The sequence below is a fragment of the Pan paniscus genome, chromosome 3 (assembly GCF_029289425.2).
Source record: "Pan paniscus chromosome 3, NHGRI_mPanPan1-v2.0_pri, whole genome shotgun sequence".
Classification (NCBI taxonomy): Eukaryota; Metazoa; Chordata; class Mammalia; order Primates; family Hominidae; genus Pan; species Pan paniscus.
Genome location: NC_073252.2, coordinates 76898707 through 76917289, shown reverse-complemented (window position 1 = coordinate 76917289; position 18583 = coordinate 76898707). Strand labels below are relative to the sequence as shown.

The 18583-nt window shown below is 41.3% G+C and overlaps 1 protein-coding gene across 2 annotated transcripts in view; it reads right to left on the bottom strand.

Annotated features, from left to right (window-relative positions):
- The window catches only part of SCFD2 (sec1 family domain containing 2), a 514139-nt gene that overhangs the window by 31487 nt on the left and 464069 nt on the right, over positions 1-18583 (bottom strand). For both annotated transcript variants that reach the window (XM_055111552.2, XM_003806459.5), the window contains 2 exons: positions 15516-15661; positions 2239-2373 (listed from right to left, as the gene is read on the bottom strand). In XM_055111552.2, the coding sequence (XP_054967527.1) occupies positions 2239-2373; positions 15516-15661 (281 nt within the window). The remainder of the gene's footprint in view (positions 1-2238; positions 2374-15515; positions 15662-18583) is intronic.

Sequence of the window (18583 nt, the reverse complement as noted above, 5' to 3'; positions counted from 1 at the left end):
AAAGAAGTAGCTCTTTGGGAAATTACAGTCAGTGTCTCAAAGCCCTACTGGGTTTTCCTCTTTAAGTTCATTCTAATTTTGTTCAAACCCCAACATATACGCCAGAGGTAACTCTTTGCTGTACTGTGTGGAATTGTAGGAGGGTTCAGCCACGGAGAAGGCCCATTTAGAAACCAAACAAAATGGCTCTCCTTTGGGGGCTGGAGTGGACAGGGCTTTGTTGCCAGCCCACCAGAACTCTCCCCCACCCCCTGTAGATAGATGAGATGCCCTGGCAACTGAGAGCTGAGGCCTCACAGCTAAAGGCTGAGGAGTGGATCCTGACAGCTGCTGGGAGAACATAAATTCCTTTTTCTTAAATCCATTACTTGGAAACCTCCCTTTGAGATCAGTCTTAAGCTGGCAGAGCATTTTGTCACGAGCCCTAACACTGGGGGTTTGAAATGGAGAGAAACACAACAGCCCAGTGCTGCCCAGGATGATTCTAAACATCTTCCTAGGTGGAACCTGCTTGAGGACAGTGGAGCAGGAAGAGATGTAGAAAACACTCTGCAGAATTTGAAAGGGTCATTAAAAAATAAACTCCAAAATAAAAATGATCAACAACAACAACAAGTGACACTCTTGTTTCATCAAACAGTGACAGAAAATGCAGGTGGATATTCCTTACACAACACAACTCTGTTCTATAATATATTCCATATTCTCCTCAGGAAGGATTGTAAAGTCCATTAGTGTATTAAAGGCACTGTGATGTTGGACTGCAAAGAAACAATCAAATTTGTTGTTTAAGCCAGTGTTTCTGGAACATATTTGATCAAAGATCCCTTTGGCTAAGAAACAGTTATTTCTGTGGAACATCTTTGGACAAAGAGCAGAGTTAGGGCCTCCTGTCACCTACACTGCAACTCTCCAAGTACAGGTGGGGTGGAGCCTTCATTTGTACCCTTGGCCAGACCCCCCTGTACAGGGTCTGACTGCACCACAGACAGAGCAGCCTGTCTGGGAGAGGGCATATTGGCATTTGGGCCATCCTCAGACCTTACTAACCAGGCTCTGAAAGTCCACACTTGTTATTTTAGTCTCTCTTCAGGGTAAAGCCAAGCCTGTGAATGAAGGAAAAGAATGCTCAAGTGGAAAAGGTTGGAAACCGTGTCTAGTCTGGAAGTTTCTGTACCAACTAGCCACCATGAAGGGCTACTCAGGATAGGGAGACACTGGCCAATTCTGGGCCTACTTATACCAACTCAGAAGTCCCTAAACACTTTGAAGAAGCTGACTACACTGCTTTATTAAAAAATATAGAGGGAAAATGCACCAACCAGGCACTGCAACAGAAGTTGCTGAAAATTGGGAACAGCAGGAAGGAGACCTGCAGATCTGCTCCAGCAGGCTTACTGCTTGGTTTAGAGTCTGATTGTCTGGCGTCTGTCCTCTGGGTTTTGGAGTGGAACAGTTTTCCTGGAATATGCATTTATTGAACTCTGAAAGGCCAGATCTCTTAGATAGATTAATTCATGATTTCAAAGATGCTTTGATGCTGGCAAAACATTCTGTTACTTCCAAGAGTTATTACAAGTGAAATCCTGGCATGGACTGAGAGGTCAGCCTGTAACCTTATTGAAATCTTTTTAGATTTAGAAACTCTACAGTAGGTTAAAAATAGATCACATTTGTGTACTTTTTTTCCTCCTTTCATCCACACTTCAAGGGTTGTTCAGTTATTTTGACCCACCCCAGATATCAGCCAGATAAATTCTGGCACTTGTCACCTAGGAGTCTGCCAGTCCAAAAGTCATTTCCAAGTGGGTTTTGAGGTGATGCTAGCCATAGGACTGAGCAGAGCCGCTCATCATCCTACATAATCAGTTCTAGAATTAAGAGCAAAGGGCTGTCACTAAGACCGGTGTGTGCTATGTGGATTCATTTTAAGTGAAAACATAGGCTGCAAGGAGGAGAGTTTTCAATAGTGCTGTCCCAGAGAGCTTGTGTCCTCCAACTTAGACCACATGTGCTGACCAGAAAAGACCACAGTGCTCAGGTCAGAAGAAGCTGTATGACGCTAACAGGTCAGGCTGCTTATAATCAAAACATAAAGATTGCCCTTGATTTTAGAAGAGCCAAAATACCAAATGTTATCTGTATGGTGCTGGCTAGGGTTAACAGGGTGCCAGCATTTTCATGCCCAGCAAAGAGAACATTTCTACACTCAGGATTACCTCTCCATGGTTACTTTACCTTCATGAACATGCTAAATCCAGTTTTAAGGAGATCAGTGAGGCCTGAAGACATGTGTTCAATATCAACGGAATCTGGCCTCTCGGGATGAAATATTTCCTCCACAACTTGCTTCAACAATGGCTTATAAGATGCCTGGAAAGACAAAATACTATGAGTAAAGGGATTGTTTGGTTTGTCTGGAGAGAGGACAGCTTTATCTGCAATGAAGAAAGCAAAGCAAGTTTATTTTGATACTGAGCAATGGCTATATGTGTGTGTGTGTGTGTGTGTGTGTGTGTGTGTGTGTGTGTGTGTGTGTGTGTATGTCACAGAAAAGACAATATAACAACATTGGGCTTTTAAATAAACTTTCACCCCAATGCTTTAGCATGCTTTTCTGCTTCTCATGCTCCCTTCTACAAGCAAATATATCTTACCAGAGCTACAATCATACTATGACTAATTTTTCTATTTAAAGTGACAATTTTATGTATACTGAGAAACAAAGTACTGTTGTTTGATACAGACATGAAGACATGAAGATGGTCTCCAGTTTTTCCTGAACATTCTTAGCATTATGCTCTCCTCTGCTAGGAACTCCAATGTTATTTACAATGTGCTGTCAATAACCAAGCTTAAAGCAATCCCTCTTCCTTCTACAGAGCTCAATTCCCAAGTATGACTTGGCCAGGAAAAGAAGCTAAGATGACATAAAGGAATCTGACAAAGGTCAGAAAGCAGACTACATGGTATCATAAGAATTTCAGTAGAATTAGGGAGATGTTAGTTTGCAACAACTTCTACAGTTTGATAAATGCTGCTAAATGCCTTCCTTTTCTGTAACCTGAATAACCCATCCATGTTTAGGTTATATTGGGAGCCAGCTGCCTTATTGACCCTGCGCTTTCTGAGCTGTTTTTCACCACCTCTTTCCTTAGTTCTTGCTGCCAAGTTCTTCCCGTTTCCTTTTCTCACTTGGTGGACCACCTTCCTCCCAATCCTCCAGTCAGATATGGCACGAAGTCTGGGGCATGAAGGGCAAAGGAGGAAGGAATATCTTCCCTCAATGCACTCTCTGATCTATTATAGCTTCAGTAAAGCCAGTTTCTAACAGGGCACAGTTGAGGCATATCCTGTATTAAACTCTTTCTCTCTCTGATTGGCCAAATATGTGACTTGTCTGTAGCAACTCTCAAGGATATTTAGTGTACTGACCTCATTCCTGGCTTCATCTTGCTTTTCTTCCAGTCATTTTTTTTTACTCAAATTTTCCCTTTCCAATTTTCTTGTTTTAAATAGCTTAGAAATAAAGCAAGGTATAAACCATTAAAATCATAAATAACCATTCAGCAGGAATATAGCTGGCATCTTTCCCAGGGATAAGATGCAGGGAAAACTAGCATCTTCTCACTCGGGGATACCAACCTTTTTATGCTTATTAGTCAAACAGACCATTGTTTGTCCAGAGATCTCATGGTTACATGATCAGGAAGGGTAAGGCAATGAACAGAAACACCGGTCAGACAGAAATATTTTGAAAACTATGGATCCACCTTGCTCATAAAGAAATTGCAATTAAAGCTATGCCAAGATGGATTTTTTTTTTTAAATCAGACTATTGAAACTCCAAAAGTTTGAAAATACACTCTTTTGATGAGGCCATGAGGTAACAGGCCCTCTTATACATTGCTGGTGGGAGGGTTAATTGTTACCATCAATGCAGAGAGCAATTCGGTAATACTTATCAATATTACAGATGCATTCAACATAGCAATCACACTCCTAGTCATTTATTCTTTGCATATGCTCATGTATGCAAATGAGATCCAAAAAGGCTGTTTATTGTTTGTAGTACCAAGATTAGAAACCACCCAAGTGCCATCAGTAGGGAGCTGTTTAATAAATGGGGTGCATCCACAGGGAGGAATGCCATGAAAGAGAATAAGAAAGCTCTGTGCTTGTGTGGCAGAAACAAGGTACAGAATAGTGTGTGAATGAAAAAAGCAAGGTGAGGATACTGTGTATGATGGGTTAGCATTTGTGTAAAAAGTGGCAGGGGGAATACGGAAGTTTAAATTGCTGAAATATGCAAAAATAAGCTCCGGTGTGAAACATAGTAACTATCAGCAGCAATGATTATGGGGTGGCGGACCAAGCAAGGGAGAAAGGTGAGAGGAAGAGTTTTCATTGTATTGTTTATTTATTTATTTATTTACAGCACAGTTTAAAGCACCACTACAAACGGCAAGAATGATCTCAATTGTTAAAAATTAATAAATTATTTATGCATGAAAAAGAGATTGGGGTAAAGCACACCAAAATGTTATTTAGGGTTATCTCTAGGTTCAGGAAGTAGGAGACATTTATTTTATTTTTCCAGATTTTCCAAAATTAAGAGGTCTACTTCCAGAATCGTAAGATAATTTAATAAATATTATTTTAAATGTAAAAAAAGGGCCATGGAATCTGAATCCTGCAAATCCTGCAAATACTCTTCCCTGAGTAAACCGTTCTGAATGCTCTTCTATCACCTTAGCCTTTCTGGACATTGACTCGCTTAAACTTCAATCTCTTTAAAGCTCCTCCACAAGAAGTCCTTTGGCCAATAATCTGATACCTTATCAGCACTATCATCAAATAATAATTGACCTCTTCCTTGGTAATAGACTTCAATCTTCAGCCATGCACATTACCAGCTGGCTAAAAGACTACATTCTCCAGCCTTCCTTGCAGCTGAGTATAGCCATGTAATTAAGGTTTGGGCAATGAGATGTAAATAGAGTAATGTGAGAATTTCAGAAGTCTCCTTTTTAAAATGGAAGGATATGCTTTTCTCTTTTCCTCTTCTCTGCTGGCTGGAATGTAGAAGTGAAGCCTGGAGCTCCAGCAGCCATCTTGGAAGACAGGACATTCCTTAGAGATGGTGAAGCAGAGAGCTGGAGAAACCTTGGTAAGTGATGACTTATAGAGCCACTATCACCAGAACATGGACAGGCTAAATTAGTACCTACTTTACATGTCACTATAAAATCTTGTATGTTTAAGCCACTGTTTTTCAGATCTCTGTTACTTGTAACTGAATGAAATTCTGATAGAAAGCATGAAGGGAACATAAAGATATAAAAGGACATTTCCTCCTTCCAGAAGCTTACAGTTATTTATTTTATTAGTCTATTAAAACTCATTAGCAGAATCACAGAGAAATACACATAGGCTGTCATATTTAAGAGAGAAGAAAATATACTCCTGATATGGTTTGGCTGTGTCCCTACCCAAATCTCATCTTGAATTGTAGCTCCCATAATCCCCACATGCAGCAGGAGGGACCTGGTGGGAGGTAGTTTAGTCATGGGGGCGGTTACACTCATGCTGTTCTCATGACAGTGGGAGAGTTCTTATGAGATCCGATGGTTTTACAAGCAGCTTTTCCCCCTTTTGCTCAGCACTTATCCCTGATGTTGCTGTGAAGAAGAGCACGTTTGCTTCCCCTTCTGCCATGATTGTAAGTTTCCTGAGGCCTCCCAAGCCCTGTGGAACTGTGAGTCAATTAAACCTCTTTTCTTTATAAATTACTCAGTCTCGGGAATGTCTTTATTAGCAGCATGAGAACGGACTAATGCAACCCCTTAACCCATAAAAAAAAAACAGATTGTCATTCTCCATAAGATGTACTGTACAAAAAGGAAGAGTAGTGATTCTGAAAAAGAGATCATACACAGCACAAAGGTGGCTCTGTAATTAAGCAAAAACACTATATTCTGTACCTCCTCTGTGCAAGGCACAGTGTATCTGGGGTGATAGGATTTGTTCTCAGGGGTCCTGTGACCCCAGTGTAGACTGGGAGACAGGGGAAAGCAGGAGTTATGGAGGGATTGGGGTAAGTAGGGACACTAGGATCACTCTCTCTCTTCCCCTTGCTCCACTTTTGACTAAATTTTGGGGAATGAAACATCCAGGAGAAAATGCTCACTGAGCTGGGTTCTCCTTGGGGGTAGTGAGCAGAGATTTTAGAAGTGCTGTTTTCTCAACCTCTTCATTCCTGAGACTTTGTGATTGTTCTGTGCTACACTGGGAATGTTGGAAATCTTTTTTGTTTTTTATTTTTTTAAGGTATGTAGGTGCACATTTATATAGCAGGAGAAAAGAAACTATGATTTAAAATACAGAAAAGTAACAGCAAACACATCACATAATCCAGGAAAAGAACATAAATGCTTTTATTAATTGCCTGACCTACCTCTTTGATATTCATTTCTTACATTTTTTGGTTGCATTCTCTCTGATTATCTTTTCATATAACAACAATTTTGAAATAACATTTTCTATGAAAATGTGATAGTTACCAAGCTATTGTCTCTCAATTCCAAACCCTCTCTTCTAGACTCAGTTCTGTGATGCTGGGCTGAGACTCTGAAAACCACTTTTGTGCTTTGCCAGCTAGGTCTGTTAGACTCTGCCAATAGGGGGGCACTAGAGGGAGACCGGAAGGCAGGAAGAACAGGCAGGAACTTGCTTCTCCTGTTTATTTGCAATTCCTGCCACCATCACCCTGGCGATGGCCTCTCACCACTTGAAGCTGCCCCTCCTCTAGACTTTTAAGTCATAGGATTTAATAAATTACCTTTCTTTTTTTTCAAGCTCAAAGTGGCATTTAATTTAGTAAACAATCAGTATGCATAATGCTATAATAGTAACAGAAGCTGATTAAGTCTACAAACAAAACATGACAAATCTTGAACACTGACAAAAACAGGTACAGATATTAACAGAAAAGATGAGATAATGAACATTATAAAAATTTATTCTAAAATACATTCATTCCACTAAAACAATGTAGTAGAGGATGAGAGGGACACTCTGGTTTAATATTTTATCTAAAAGCATTAAGATTTTAAAAAAAGACATAAAATGGGAAAAAAGGAGAGGGGCAAGAATCAGGGGCTAGAAAGGCAGAAAAAAAATTACCTTTCTTGTTTAAGCTTTTTAGAACTTTTTTCTTTATCTATTTTTAATTGTAACCAAAAGCATAGTAAACGATGTAAATATTAATTCATAGAGAAGTTGATAGGTTTTCCTACTTGAATGGGAATATGGGGGAAAAAAAACCCTCTTAATTTTCTACTGAAAGAACTAAGTACAAAACAACTGGATTACATTGTGTATTCAGAGAGCACAATTTGGTAAAGACTTTCTCAGGCACGAAACAGTACTTGTGCCTTCTTAATAAAAAAAATTTCCAGTTAAGTTTTAATGAGGAGAACCTTTGGTTTCTGTCTCTCAGCCTCTTAGTTTGGACCATCTTGTGCCTTAAATCATGTCACTGAAATCTGGTTAGAATGAACTGCTTGGCAATGACTTCTTAGATGGGAACCCTCTGACTTGCATGAAATTTTCTACTCAGCCAGGAATGACTCACTTCTCAGCAAAGGACCCTGTAGAAGGTGGTGATAGTGGAGACAGATGTGATTTCTCTGGTGCCCTACTCAAAGATTCTCTCGCATGCTAGGAAGGGCCAGAGGAGAGATTAGCCATATAGTTTGTCTCCATATTAAGAGGGTAAACCATAGTAATTTAGTTTTCCTAATCAAACACTCTCTGCCAGTTCACCTTTTTGGGAGATTGGGAGAGGAATTAAAAACTCAGAAAAATTTGTTCTTTCCTTTTCTTGCTGGTCATTTATTTATTCCTTATATCTCTGGATATCCAATGTGGGCTGGCAATAGGAGATCTGTGCCCTGCCCAATCATTCAGAGACCCAGGTTCCTGCTACACCAGGGATCCCCAACCCCAGGCCATGGACCGCTACTGGTTCGTGGCCTGTTAGGAACCGGGCCACACAGCAGGAGGTGAGCAGTGAGTGAATGAGTGAAGCTTCATCAGTATTTACAGTTGCTTCCCACCACTTGCATTACCGCCTGAGTTCCGCCTCCTGTCAGATCAGTGATGGCTTTAGATTCTCCTAGGATCACAAACCCTATTGTGAACTGCGTATGTGAGGGTTCTAGGTTGCATGCTCCTTATGAAAATCTAATGTCTGATGGCCTGTCACTGTCTCTGTCTCCCATCACCCGTAGACAGGACTGTCTAGTTTCAGGAAAACAAGCTTACCTCTCCCACTGATTCCATATTATGGTGAGTTATATAATTATTTCATTATATATCACAATGTAATAATAGAAATTAAAGTGCACAATAAATGCAATGTGCTTGAATCATCCTGAAACCACACCGCCCCACCCTGCACCACCTGGTGCCTTCCACAAAAGAGGTCCCTGGTGACAAAAAGTTGGGCACCACTGTGCTACACCATTCCCTAGAGCATTAGAATCCTACACTGAAGACTTTACCTCTCATCAGCAGATGATGAATGAGAGAGAGTATGAAGGATTTCCAGAGACTTTATGGGTCCAGCCCTAAAGTGATATGTATCACTTCCACCGCAGTTTATTGGCCATAACTAGTCACAATTCTACAAAGGAACCTGGAAAAAGGAGTCTAACTGTTTGCTACAGAAGAAAAGGCAATGGAGTTTTGGGAATACACAGGATGGTCTCTGCCATAGACACACTGTTAAGTTTTGATTGGAACATTAATGTAAATATTTCCTTAACAACTGGCAAGCTGCAGGTTGTAGGTAAAAGATTATTAAACCCTTTTCCCTTCTGCATAAGAATTTAACCTTTGGTTAACTTTTTATCTCTGTTTCCCTGGAAACCTGATAAAGGAAGAATGTCAAACTATGCAGCCAGGCAAGATTGCTTATGACAAAAATGACCGCTGGTTGGTAAACTGCATTAAACTGAAAGAACTATAAAAATTTGATAGAAAGCCAGAGCTTTGGGCTTCTCTGAGTATAATGATTCTTGAATAATAATTGGACTTGTCCCTTGGAGGAGTGCTGGAAGCTATGTCTGTGGAGTTCTTACAGAGAAATTAGCTCCTACAGGATATGAGGTTTTTAAGCCAGGGGACTGGTGTATTCATCCCATGTGAATCTAGCTCTCTCACTCCTGAGCTGTCACCTTGAAACCAGTCCAAGTAGCTCCTCAGTAGCTGCGTGGACTGCTTCAAGCTTCATGGATGGTCATAGGGACTACTCCAAGGAAGAAAAATGCCTTATGCTCCCCTGATGGGGAGCTACGTTCCTGTCTCGGGCACACTTGTGTCAAGTGGGAGCCATGACCACAGAGCTGACTTATTTGTTAGATACAAACATACAGTGCCTTGGGCCCACATTCCTTTTGAGGGCCCATGAAAATATATTTTTTTAAATCAGAAGAAAAAATACTTTAAGGTGAAAGTGATGTTTTCATATGTAATATTGATATATTTATTTTTACACCAGTGCAATTGTACCATATGCTTTTTACTATTTTTTATTTTTACAAAAAAAGGGGCCCATGAAGGTCATATCATGGCCCTGTATGAGAGCCTCATGAGGCTGGCCTGATAGCTTGGTAGAGCTTAAAGAGACCCCTTGATGGCTGATACACATGGAATAGCTGAAGTTTCAAGAAACGAATCCTTAAAAAAATACCACATTTAAGTAAAATATGATAACTAAAATACTGTGTCAATGTCTCTGGTTATTCTTTTGGGGTGAACATACTGTGTGGTGGGTCTGGAAGATTCTTTTGTTGACTTGAATGTTAGCTCTTCAGGAAAAGCAGTGAGTATAGCAGCAGTTCCTGACATAATATATAGTAAGTCAGATACAATCTTGAGAAACCAGTGTAACTACAACATCTTGAATTTGGTGCACCTTAAAAATGACTTAGGATAGCAGTTTCCAAGAAAACCCAGTTGTGGCCACAGTCACATCTCCATCAGCTGGGGCTGCTGACCTTGTTTTTGCTGTTACTGTTGGCATAGCTGGGGACTCCTCAGTTCTGATAGTGAAGATGTCTACTTCTCCCTTTTCTGCAAAATTGACTCTGAACAACCAGCCTCTCAGAAAAACCAGGCTTACTGGGAGGGTATTCATTTTGTTTCAACCCAAGACAGCACAGAAAAACATCTGTTCAAAATTGCTCATGGCTTTGACTAATCCATGGCTCATTTATTTTTATTTTTTGCTATAAGATGACTGTTTTTTCTCCTTTCATCTTCTTAAAGGAAACAATTTATTTGTAGATTTAAAAATGGTTCATTTGTCTGTCTGTTCATCCATCCATCCATCCATCCATCCACCCAGGCTTCAATCCAGAAGCAGATTAGTTTTTAAAAATTTGAGTATAGCCCCTTCAATTCAATATGAGGAAGGTGAAGCCCAAACACATTAACATGTTTGCTTGAGTTCACACAGCCAATTAGAAGTAGACTCAGGACAGAGCCAAGTTTCCTGGCCCTCAATTTAGTCCTACCCCATGCTGATTCCTTCAGAAAAGATGCTAGCAGTTCTGTTAGAAAGAATCAGGAAGAGCAATAGAACTTAGCACTTGGAAAAGAACAACTGGAGGCCAGGGCTGGGCACTGTTGACAAAATAGGCCAGGCCTAAAGCCTGTTCAGAGAGCCATATTTCACTGGGCACAAGATGAATCAAGCCTCCTCAGGCACTGCTGGTTCAAAATGCTCTTGTTCAACATGCCAGAGGCACAAAGTACAGTATGTGTCTGTGGAAGGTTTTTTGCAGCTCAGCCCTGCTCTTCAAGATGCATGCCAAGGCAAGCCATGCGAGAGCCATACAGTATTTTGTCTGAAAGCCCCGTATAAGCTCCCTGCCCTGAGACATCTGCCTAATATCCTCCTGGTGTCACAGTTGAGGAATGGCATCGCATCAGACACTGTGGCATTTAGTGGGGAGATTAAGCTTCTCACTAAACTGAGCATTTGCAGTAAGAAATGGAAGGGTAAGAAGACTTTCTGCGGCCGGGCGCAGTAGCTCATGCCTGTAATCCCAGCATTTTGGGAGGCCAAGGTGGGCAGATCACCTGAGGTCAGGAGTTCAAGACCAGCCTCGCCAACATGGCGAAACCCTGTCTCTACTAAAAATACAAAAACAATGTAGCTGGGCATGATGGCGCGCACCTGTAGTCCCAGCTATTTGGGAGGCTGAGGCATGAGAATCGCTTGAACCCGGGAGGCAGAGGTTGCAGTGAGCCGAGATTGCGCCACTGCACTCCAGCTTCTGCGACAGAGTGAGACTCTGTCTCAAAAACAAAACAAAACAAAACAGAAAAAACACTTTCTGCACAGGCACAGTTGGGGGCTTAGGTTTCCAGTCAACAGAAGCGACCAACAAACACAACCTTTTAAAACAAATGGGTGTCAGCAATCAACCTTCTGCCATACACACCTAACAGGACACTCAGCTTTTGAAAGACACCCTTTCTGTGTAGCCCATGTCCTAACAAAGGAAAAGATAAAATGTTGCAAAAGAAGACAAAGGAAGGCCTCTTTTGTTCTCTACTGTTACAATGGCTGTGATAGCAAATGCTTACATAGTGCTTTCTAGGTGTCAGATACTATTCTAAGAAGTTTTTTGTTTTTTGTTTTTGAGAAGGGGTATCACTCTTGCCCAGGCTAGAGTACAGTAGCAAAATAATAGCTCACTGTAGCCTAGAACTCCTGGGTTTAAGTGATCCTTTTGTCTTAGCCTTCCTAGTAGCTGGGATTACAGGTGCCTGCCACCACACCCACCTAATTTTTTTAAATTTAAGAATTTTTTTAGAGATGGAGTCTTGCTGTGTTTCCCGGGCTGGTCTTGAACTCCTAGCCTTAAGTTATTCTTTCACCTCAGCCTCCCCAGTAGCTGGGATTACAGGTGTGAACCACTGCACTCAGCATGTTCTAAGAGTTTTATACGTATTAATTCACCAAATCATTAGAGCATTTTTATGAGAGAGCAACTATTATTAGCTCCTTCTTACAGAGTAGGAACCAGGCACAGAGACGTGAAGTTGCTTGCCCAAGGTCACACAGTTAGTAGAGGGGACAGTTGGGCTATGAACCCCGATGCTATGGCTTGAAAATCTGTTCTGTTATCCTCTGTGCTAAGTTCTCTCTCACTAAGAATTAAAAATGTAAGAAATGCCATTCTAGATAACATGCACAGTCTAGGATCCATCTAGCCATCCATCTACCCACCCACTAGGTGGCAAACACTGAGTTAGCCCATGCAGATACCATGGTGATCAAAGACAGGTGCTGTCTCCAGCCTTGGTGAGATGTTCTTTAAGTCAAGAGCTTCTGTGGTTGCCTCTTGATCCCCATTGCCCCCACTCTCCAGGCTGTGAAAAGGTCCTGGCTGCCCTGGAGGGCCAGGCCTGTGGTGATGTTCTGGGATTTATTTCTGGAGGTCTAGTCCAGATCCCACTCCTCTGACCCCTCTAGAGATTTTATACGCTCGATGTAACGCAGTTGGGACACCTTCTCCTTAAAGTGACTAGATGGTGTCTACTTTCTGCATCTGAATTGTGATTGACACCTTTTCCTAACGGGTTAATGGGTAAAGATTAAAATAAGAGGTGCCTCTAGTCCTAGCAAGGGAAGCAGGAGTGGCTCTGAGACTTAGTGCATGCGCATCACAGCAGGACGGAGGACCACTGGGAGGGAAGGTGGGGCCAGTGGGGGCCCAAGGCCTAGATCCTAATATGCAGCATAGGTCAGACCTGGAACAGGAACCCAGGGCCAGGCCAGCTAGCACTCTCCCACGTGGCCAGGGAGCCCAGGACATCTCAATCAGATTCTGTCTGGAGACAGCATGGAGCTGGGTAGAAAGCATAGATTTCTTCTGGAGCCACAGGGCTGAGGACCAAATTGGTAGATGAGATGAACAGAATATTGTTTAGCCAAGGACTGTTTTTCTAAACCAGACATGCAGCTGGACTCTGAGTCTAGTCTGGACACTTGTACTTTCCTATGCATGCATATTTTGTGTCCCAATAAATCCCCTGATCTGTAATAAATATATATGTATTGTACTTAAGATGCACCTAACAAATATTTACTAAGCATACACTATGTGACAGATGCCACTCTAGGTACTGGGGATACGGCAGTGAACAAAACCCATAAAAATCCCTGTTGTCACAAGGCTTACATCTGTAATTTTAAAATATTTTAAATTTGAAAAACACTGAAAAACCCAGAGGTAAAAATTACCCATAATCCCATTAAAAAGTGTCGCATGTATAGAATATGTAAAAATAAAGCAAGAAATCAGTGTTTCTCCTTATCCATCCAATCCTACCCATCCACCATAAGGTAACCATTATAAATTTTTCCTAAATTTTAAAGACATTAAGTATACATACCTATGAAATATTTATTTTATTCTACTTTTACAAAAATAGAATAATGCTTTACAGAATGACCTACATGTCCCCCCACTGCCACCCAATTGATCATGGACCTCTGTTTCAGTTGAGCTCCCCAAGAAGTGGACCCTGGGCCAAGGATTCAAACACACACCCTGCTCAGCATATCTAGGTCTATTCCATTCATTGTAATGGTTGCACAGCATTTCACCATGTGTCTGTATCATTATTTATTTAATCCCCCCAGTGTACACACATTACCCTACCTCCACTCCACTTCCCACTCACTGACACTTAGGATTGTTGGGAGTGTGCTGATGTTATTGACTATTGTAAGGGCGGACATATGCGACAAAGGGAAACTCCATTTTCCAAAGGCCATGGCTGCAAGACAGGGTTCTGAGGGCTGGAGAAATGACAGTGTTGGCAGCAGGGAGATAAGGTCTAAGAAACTTATCATTGTCCTTATCACGTGCAAGATATATAGCTAATACATGTTTACGTGAAGTTGGCCAAATCAGTCACCCGGATGACATAAAATGGGAAAGACCTCATTCATTTAGTGGTTTATTTTCTCTTTGCCAACTACACCAGCCACTTGCTTCTTGACATTTTTGGTCTCAATGTCATCATATATCACTAGTTCTAGCATGTCTTTTGGAACTAGTCCACATTATAGTATTTAAGATTGCTGATTTTTTAAAATGACAAAACTACGTATGAATACCTGAGTGATTTTATCTGTATTTTGTCACCGTGGCATTCTCAGATCTTTGAGTAAAGGATGAAAATCTTTATGTTTCTAAGAAGAGTGACAGTTTCTAAGGTCTTCAGTATCTTGGTAGGTGATTTCAGATGATCATCAGCACCACCAATCAACACTTCTAGAATCTCTATGAGAACCATATTATAGTCAGGGAGGAGGTTTTGGGCTGGCAGCAAAGATCTGGCATCTGCCCCTGGCCATCTGCATGCCTGTGGCACGTCACTTGGCCTTCCCGGATCTTGGAATAATAATGCCTCCCTGGCATAACTTGTGGCAATCAAAGGAAAAATCCAATGTAGAAGTGCTCTTCAGGTATCAGCTCCCAAACAAATACAGGATACTGGAGGAAGAATCTGGATTGTGCTAGCTGCAGTGGGTAACATTAGCTCAAGTCTCCCTTAAAGAGTCAGCACCCTGAAGCTGAACTCCTCCCCACTAACAGCACATTCAGCTCTCCAAAAAGCCTTAACAAATAGAGTTTATTTTACTAAAGGTTTTATGGAGAAATAAATAAGATTCCCCACAGTTAAACTTAGTAATCTTTTCCATCAGAAACATTTGTTCTTCCCTGAGAGCTCATCTTTGGCCACCAGGAACCTTAGTTCTGTCTCCTACCTTGTCCAACAAAGACTCCCCAGCCTCAGTGGCTCTAACCTTTCTTTATTCCTTAAGCTTCCCTTTGGGTCTTTCTATGTACTTTCCCCCTCTGAGTTTTTACACAGCAATTACACCTTAATCTTGATACCATCTCCTTACTCAATGGTCAAAAAACATTCTTCTTAGGTCCTCCTGCCCTCCTTTGAAAGCAGTGGAGGAATTTTAAATAACACATATTTTCATTACAAACTTTTTCCCTTGTCGTAACATTATCAGGTGTTTTCATTATTCTGCTCATTCAAAATGTTAGATCCAGAAACTTGGGAATCCTCTAAGGCCAGCCCCTCATTTGGTACCTGTAGTCATTGGCTCCCAGAGGAGAGAAGGGACTTGCAGAAGGCTATAGAATCAGTCTGCGACAGACCCACAGTTAGAAAGCCATGGCTGACTCCCAACTCAGTGCTCATCCCACCTTATCAAGCCTGGGGCATAAATGAATTGAGAGGCTTTCAGATTCCGTGGGACCTAAAACTCTGAACTAAAAGAGAACTTGGAGATCATCTAGAACAAACCTTTGATTTTAGGGAAGTTAAAAGGGAACCTTTTCTTCTATAGACTCTGAATCCTAGAAGTACAACAGATTAGAAGGTTACTTTAAAACGTATATACTTGCCTGGTGGGTATGATTTCCAGGAACATATACAGACTTAAACTGTTTCAGGAGACTCCGAGCTCCAGCAATATCCCGAAGTGAAGTAAAGAGTTCATCCACGGCAATTTTGGATTTGTGAAATGTCAGGTTAATTGAAGAGTCCCAGTCTGAAAAAATCCAGAGATATTTTCTTGAGTGAGTAAATCTTTAAGTTTTCATCATGACAGCTTGAGCTCGATGTAATGTAGTTGGGAGGTTTTATTTTTTTTCTTTATTATTATTATTATTATTATTGTTATTTTTTACCCTGTTTTCCTCTGGCTGTTTACCAACTGGGCTGTTTCAATCGTCCATGAGCAATGAAGCAAATTGAGTATAAATGCCTTTGACAGAAGTGGAACTCAAAATTGCCTGGGATTGCAGCCACTGGCTTCCATCCCTAGACTGCAGACATTTCACAGAAAGCAAGCTCCTAGGGCCCATAATCCTCGGAACACGACTTTGGGAAAATATGAGGAGACACAAAGGAAAATACGAGAGACTGTTATGATCAAACTCGCTTGCTTGAATCCCACCAATAGTTTCCATAAAGCAGGACAGCAAGAATGAGAAAGATCCTGTCTAATGCATTAACAAAGCACGTGGCACATTTCAGAGGGCTGCCATTCAAAGCTGATCAAACACAGGGGGACTTAACAAGAAGACGGTTTTCTGCAACCTTCTGTTTCTTTTTCAAACTCAGAAGAACGTATTCTCCATTTTGTTAGAAGCTCATTCAGAGGAGACATGATCATGGATAAGTTAAAAAAAAATAGGAAAAGATTAAAAATATGTCTTCTTACCTCTCCCAAATACATCAGCTACATTAACTCATTAATCGTCACATCATCCGTATGAGGCAGGAACTATTGTCTCCACCATTTTAAGTATAAGGGGACTGAGGTGCAGGTTAAGTAACACCCCTGTGTCAAGGATTGCCAAGGCCCTGCCCATACCCACTCGGTCACCCTGGGTGTCCCCTGCGAGAGTGGTAAAGTTTCTGTGTATTCCGACTGCTTCCTACCTCAGTACCTGCATGTCAGGCAGTTAGTCTGTCTGTCTGTCTCTCTCTGCCTCTGCCTCTTCTTGTCTAAGGGCTTTCTCTGATGTAGAAGCATGTTTGGCTTGTGTATGGGGCAGGCTGGGAGTGCTGGGGAGTCAACACTCATAGAAATAATCCCATTTTCTCTTCCCGTGGAGGAATAATTCTGAGTTGTGGTCTGCACAGCCTTTCTGAGGGGCCCCAGAAGGATGAAGCCCCCACTGCCCACAACATCAACTCACCCATTAATACCCCCATTAGTGGCTTTCCTTCCTCCCCTGTCTCACCTCCCTACCTCCTGACTGTGCTTTGGGATATCTTTCCAAATTCAGTATTCGCACCCACATCCTTGTCTCAAGATAGTAGTGATTTGAAGACAGGTCTGGCTTTATGTTTTTAGTAACGGCTTTGTTGAGATATAATTCATATACTATATGGTTACCCATTTAAAGTATAAAATTCAAAGTTTTTAGCATATTCTGAGTTTAACAACCATCATCACCACCACAATTTTATAACACTGTGTCACCCCAACAAGAAATCCCATACCTGTTAGCAGTCACCCCCGATTTCTGCCCCCTCCAGCCCCTGGCAATCCCTAATGTGCTTTGTCTCTATGGATTTACCTATTCTGGACATTTCATACAAACAGAATGACAGAATATGTAGTCTTTTGTGACTGGCTTCTTTCACTTATTGTAATGTTTTCAGGGTTCATCCAAGTTGTAGCATTAGTACTTCATTTCTTATTGCTTACTAATATTTCATTGTATATAGAATATTCATGTATATGGAATGTGGAAATAGTATATTTTATATATTGACTTATCGGTTAATGGACATTTGGGTTGTTTTTGCCTTTTGGTTATCATGAGTAATGCTGCTAGTTTTACATGTACATGTTTTTGTGTGGACATACATTTTCATTTCTCTTAGGTATATACCCAGGAGTAGAACAGCTGGTCATATGGTAACTTTGTGTTTAACCTTTTGAGGAAGTGCTAAGCTGTTTTCCAAACTGATTGCACTATTTTACATTCCCACCAGCAGTGTAAGAGGGTTTCAATTTCTCTACATCCTAACCAATGCTTATTATTAGCTATCTTCTTAATTATAGCTATCCTAGTAGATGTAAAGTGAGGATACACGTGTTGAAAAGAAATAGTTTTTAGGGAGTAGAGGTAGATTCAAACAAGCTTAAACTAAAATGGAATGAATCTAACATACACAGAAGCATCCAAAAGAATCCAGCTGCATCAGACACAGCGAGGTGGCATGTGAGAAGCTGAGCTTGTACTCTCAGTCACTGTGTGACATTGTGTGTAATAACTCTTAAAGGATGGGGAAAAGCCTCTGATTAGTCTTCATCTCCTGGTTTCCAGAAATGTCCAACCCATTGCCATTTAAAAAAAATCAGGCTGGACATGGTGGCTCACACCTGTAATCCCAGCACTTTGGAAGGCAGGGGCAGGTGGATCACTTGAGGTCAGGAGTTCGAGACCAGCCTGGCCAACATGGTGAAACCCTGTCTCTACAAAAAATGCTAAAATTAGCTGGGCATGGTGGCAGGCCGCGTATAATCCGAGCTACTTGGGAGGCTGAGGAATGAGAATTGCTTGAGCCCGGGAGTTGGAGGTTGCAGTGAGCTGAGATCGTGCCACAGCACTCCAGCATGGGTGACACAGTGAGACTGCATCTCAAATAAATAAATAAATAAATAAATAAATAAATAAATAAATAAATGTGTGGTCAAGCTCAGTGACAAAATGCCTCCTCACAACAGTGGACCCTACACACATGGGATTCATAGACTGCAGGGGATTTAGGGGTAGGGGAAGAATGAAGGGATTCAGGAAGTTCGTGAGAACTTCCTGGAATTCTATGCCAAGCTTTGAGGAAAGAAGAAAATGTGTAGTTTTATGGGGAGCATGTCTATAATTCCCTCTTGATTCTAAAAGAGTTCATAACCAAGACAAGTTTAGAGCCACAGGTACAGAGCATGGATTGG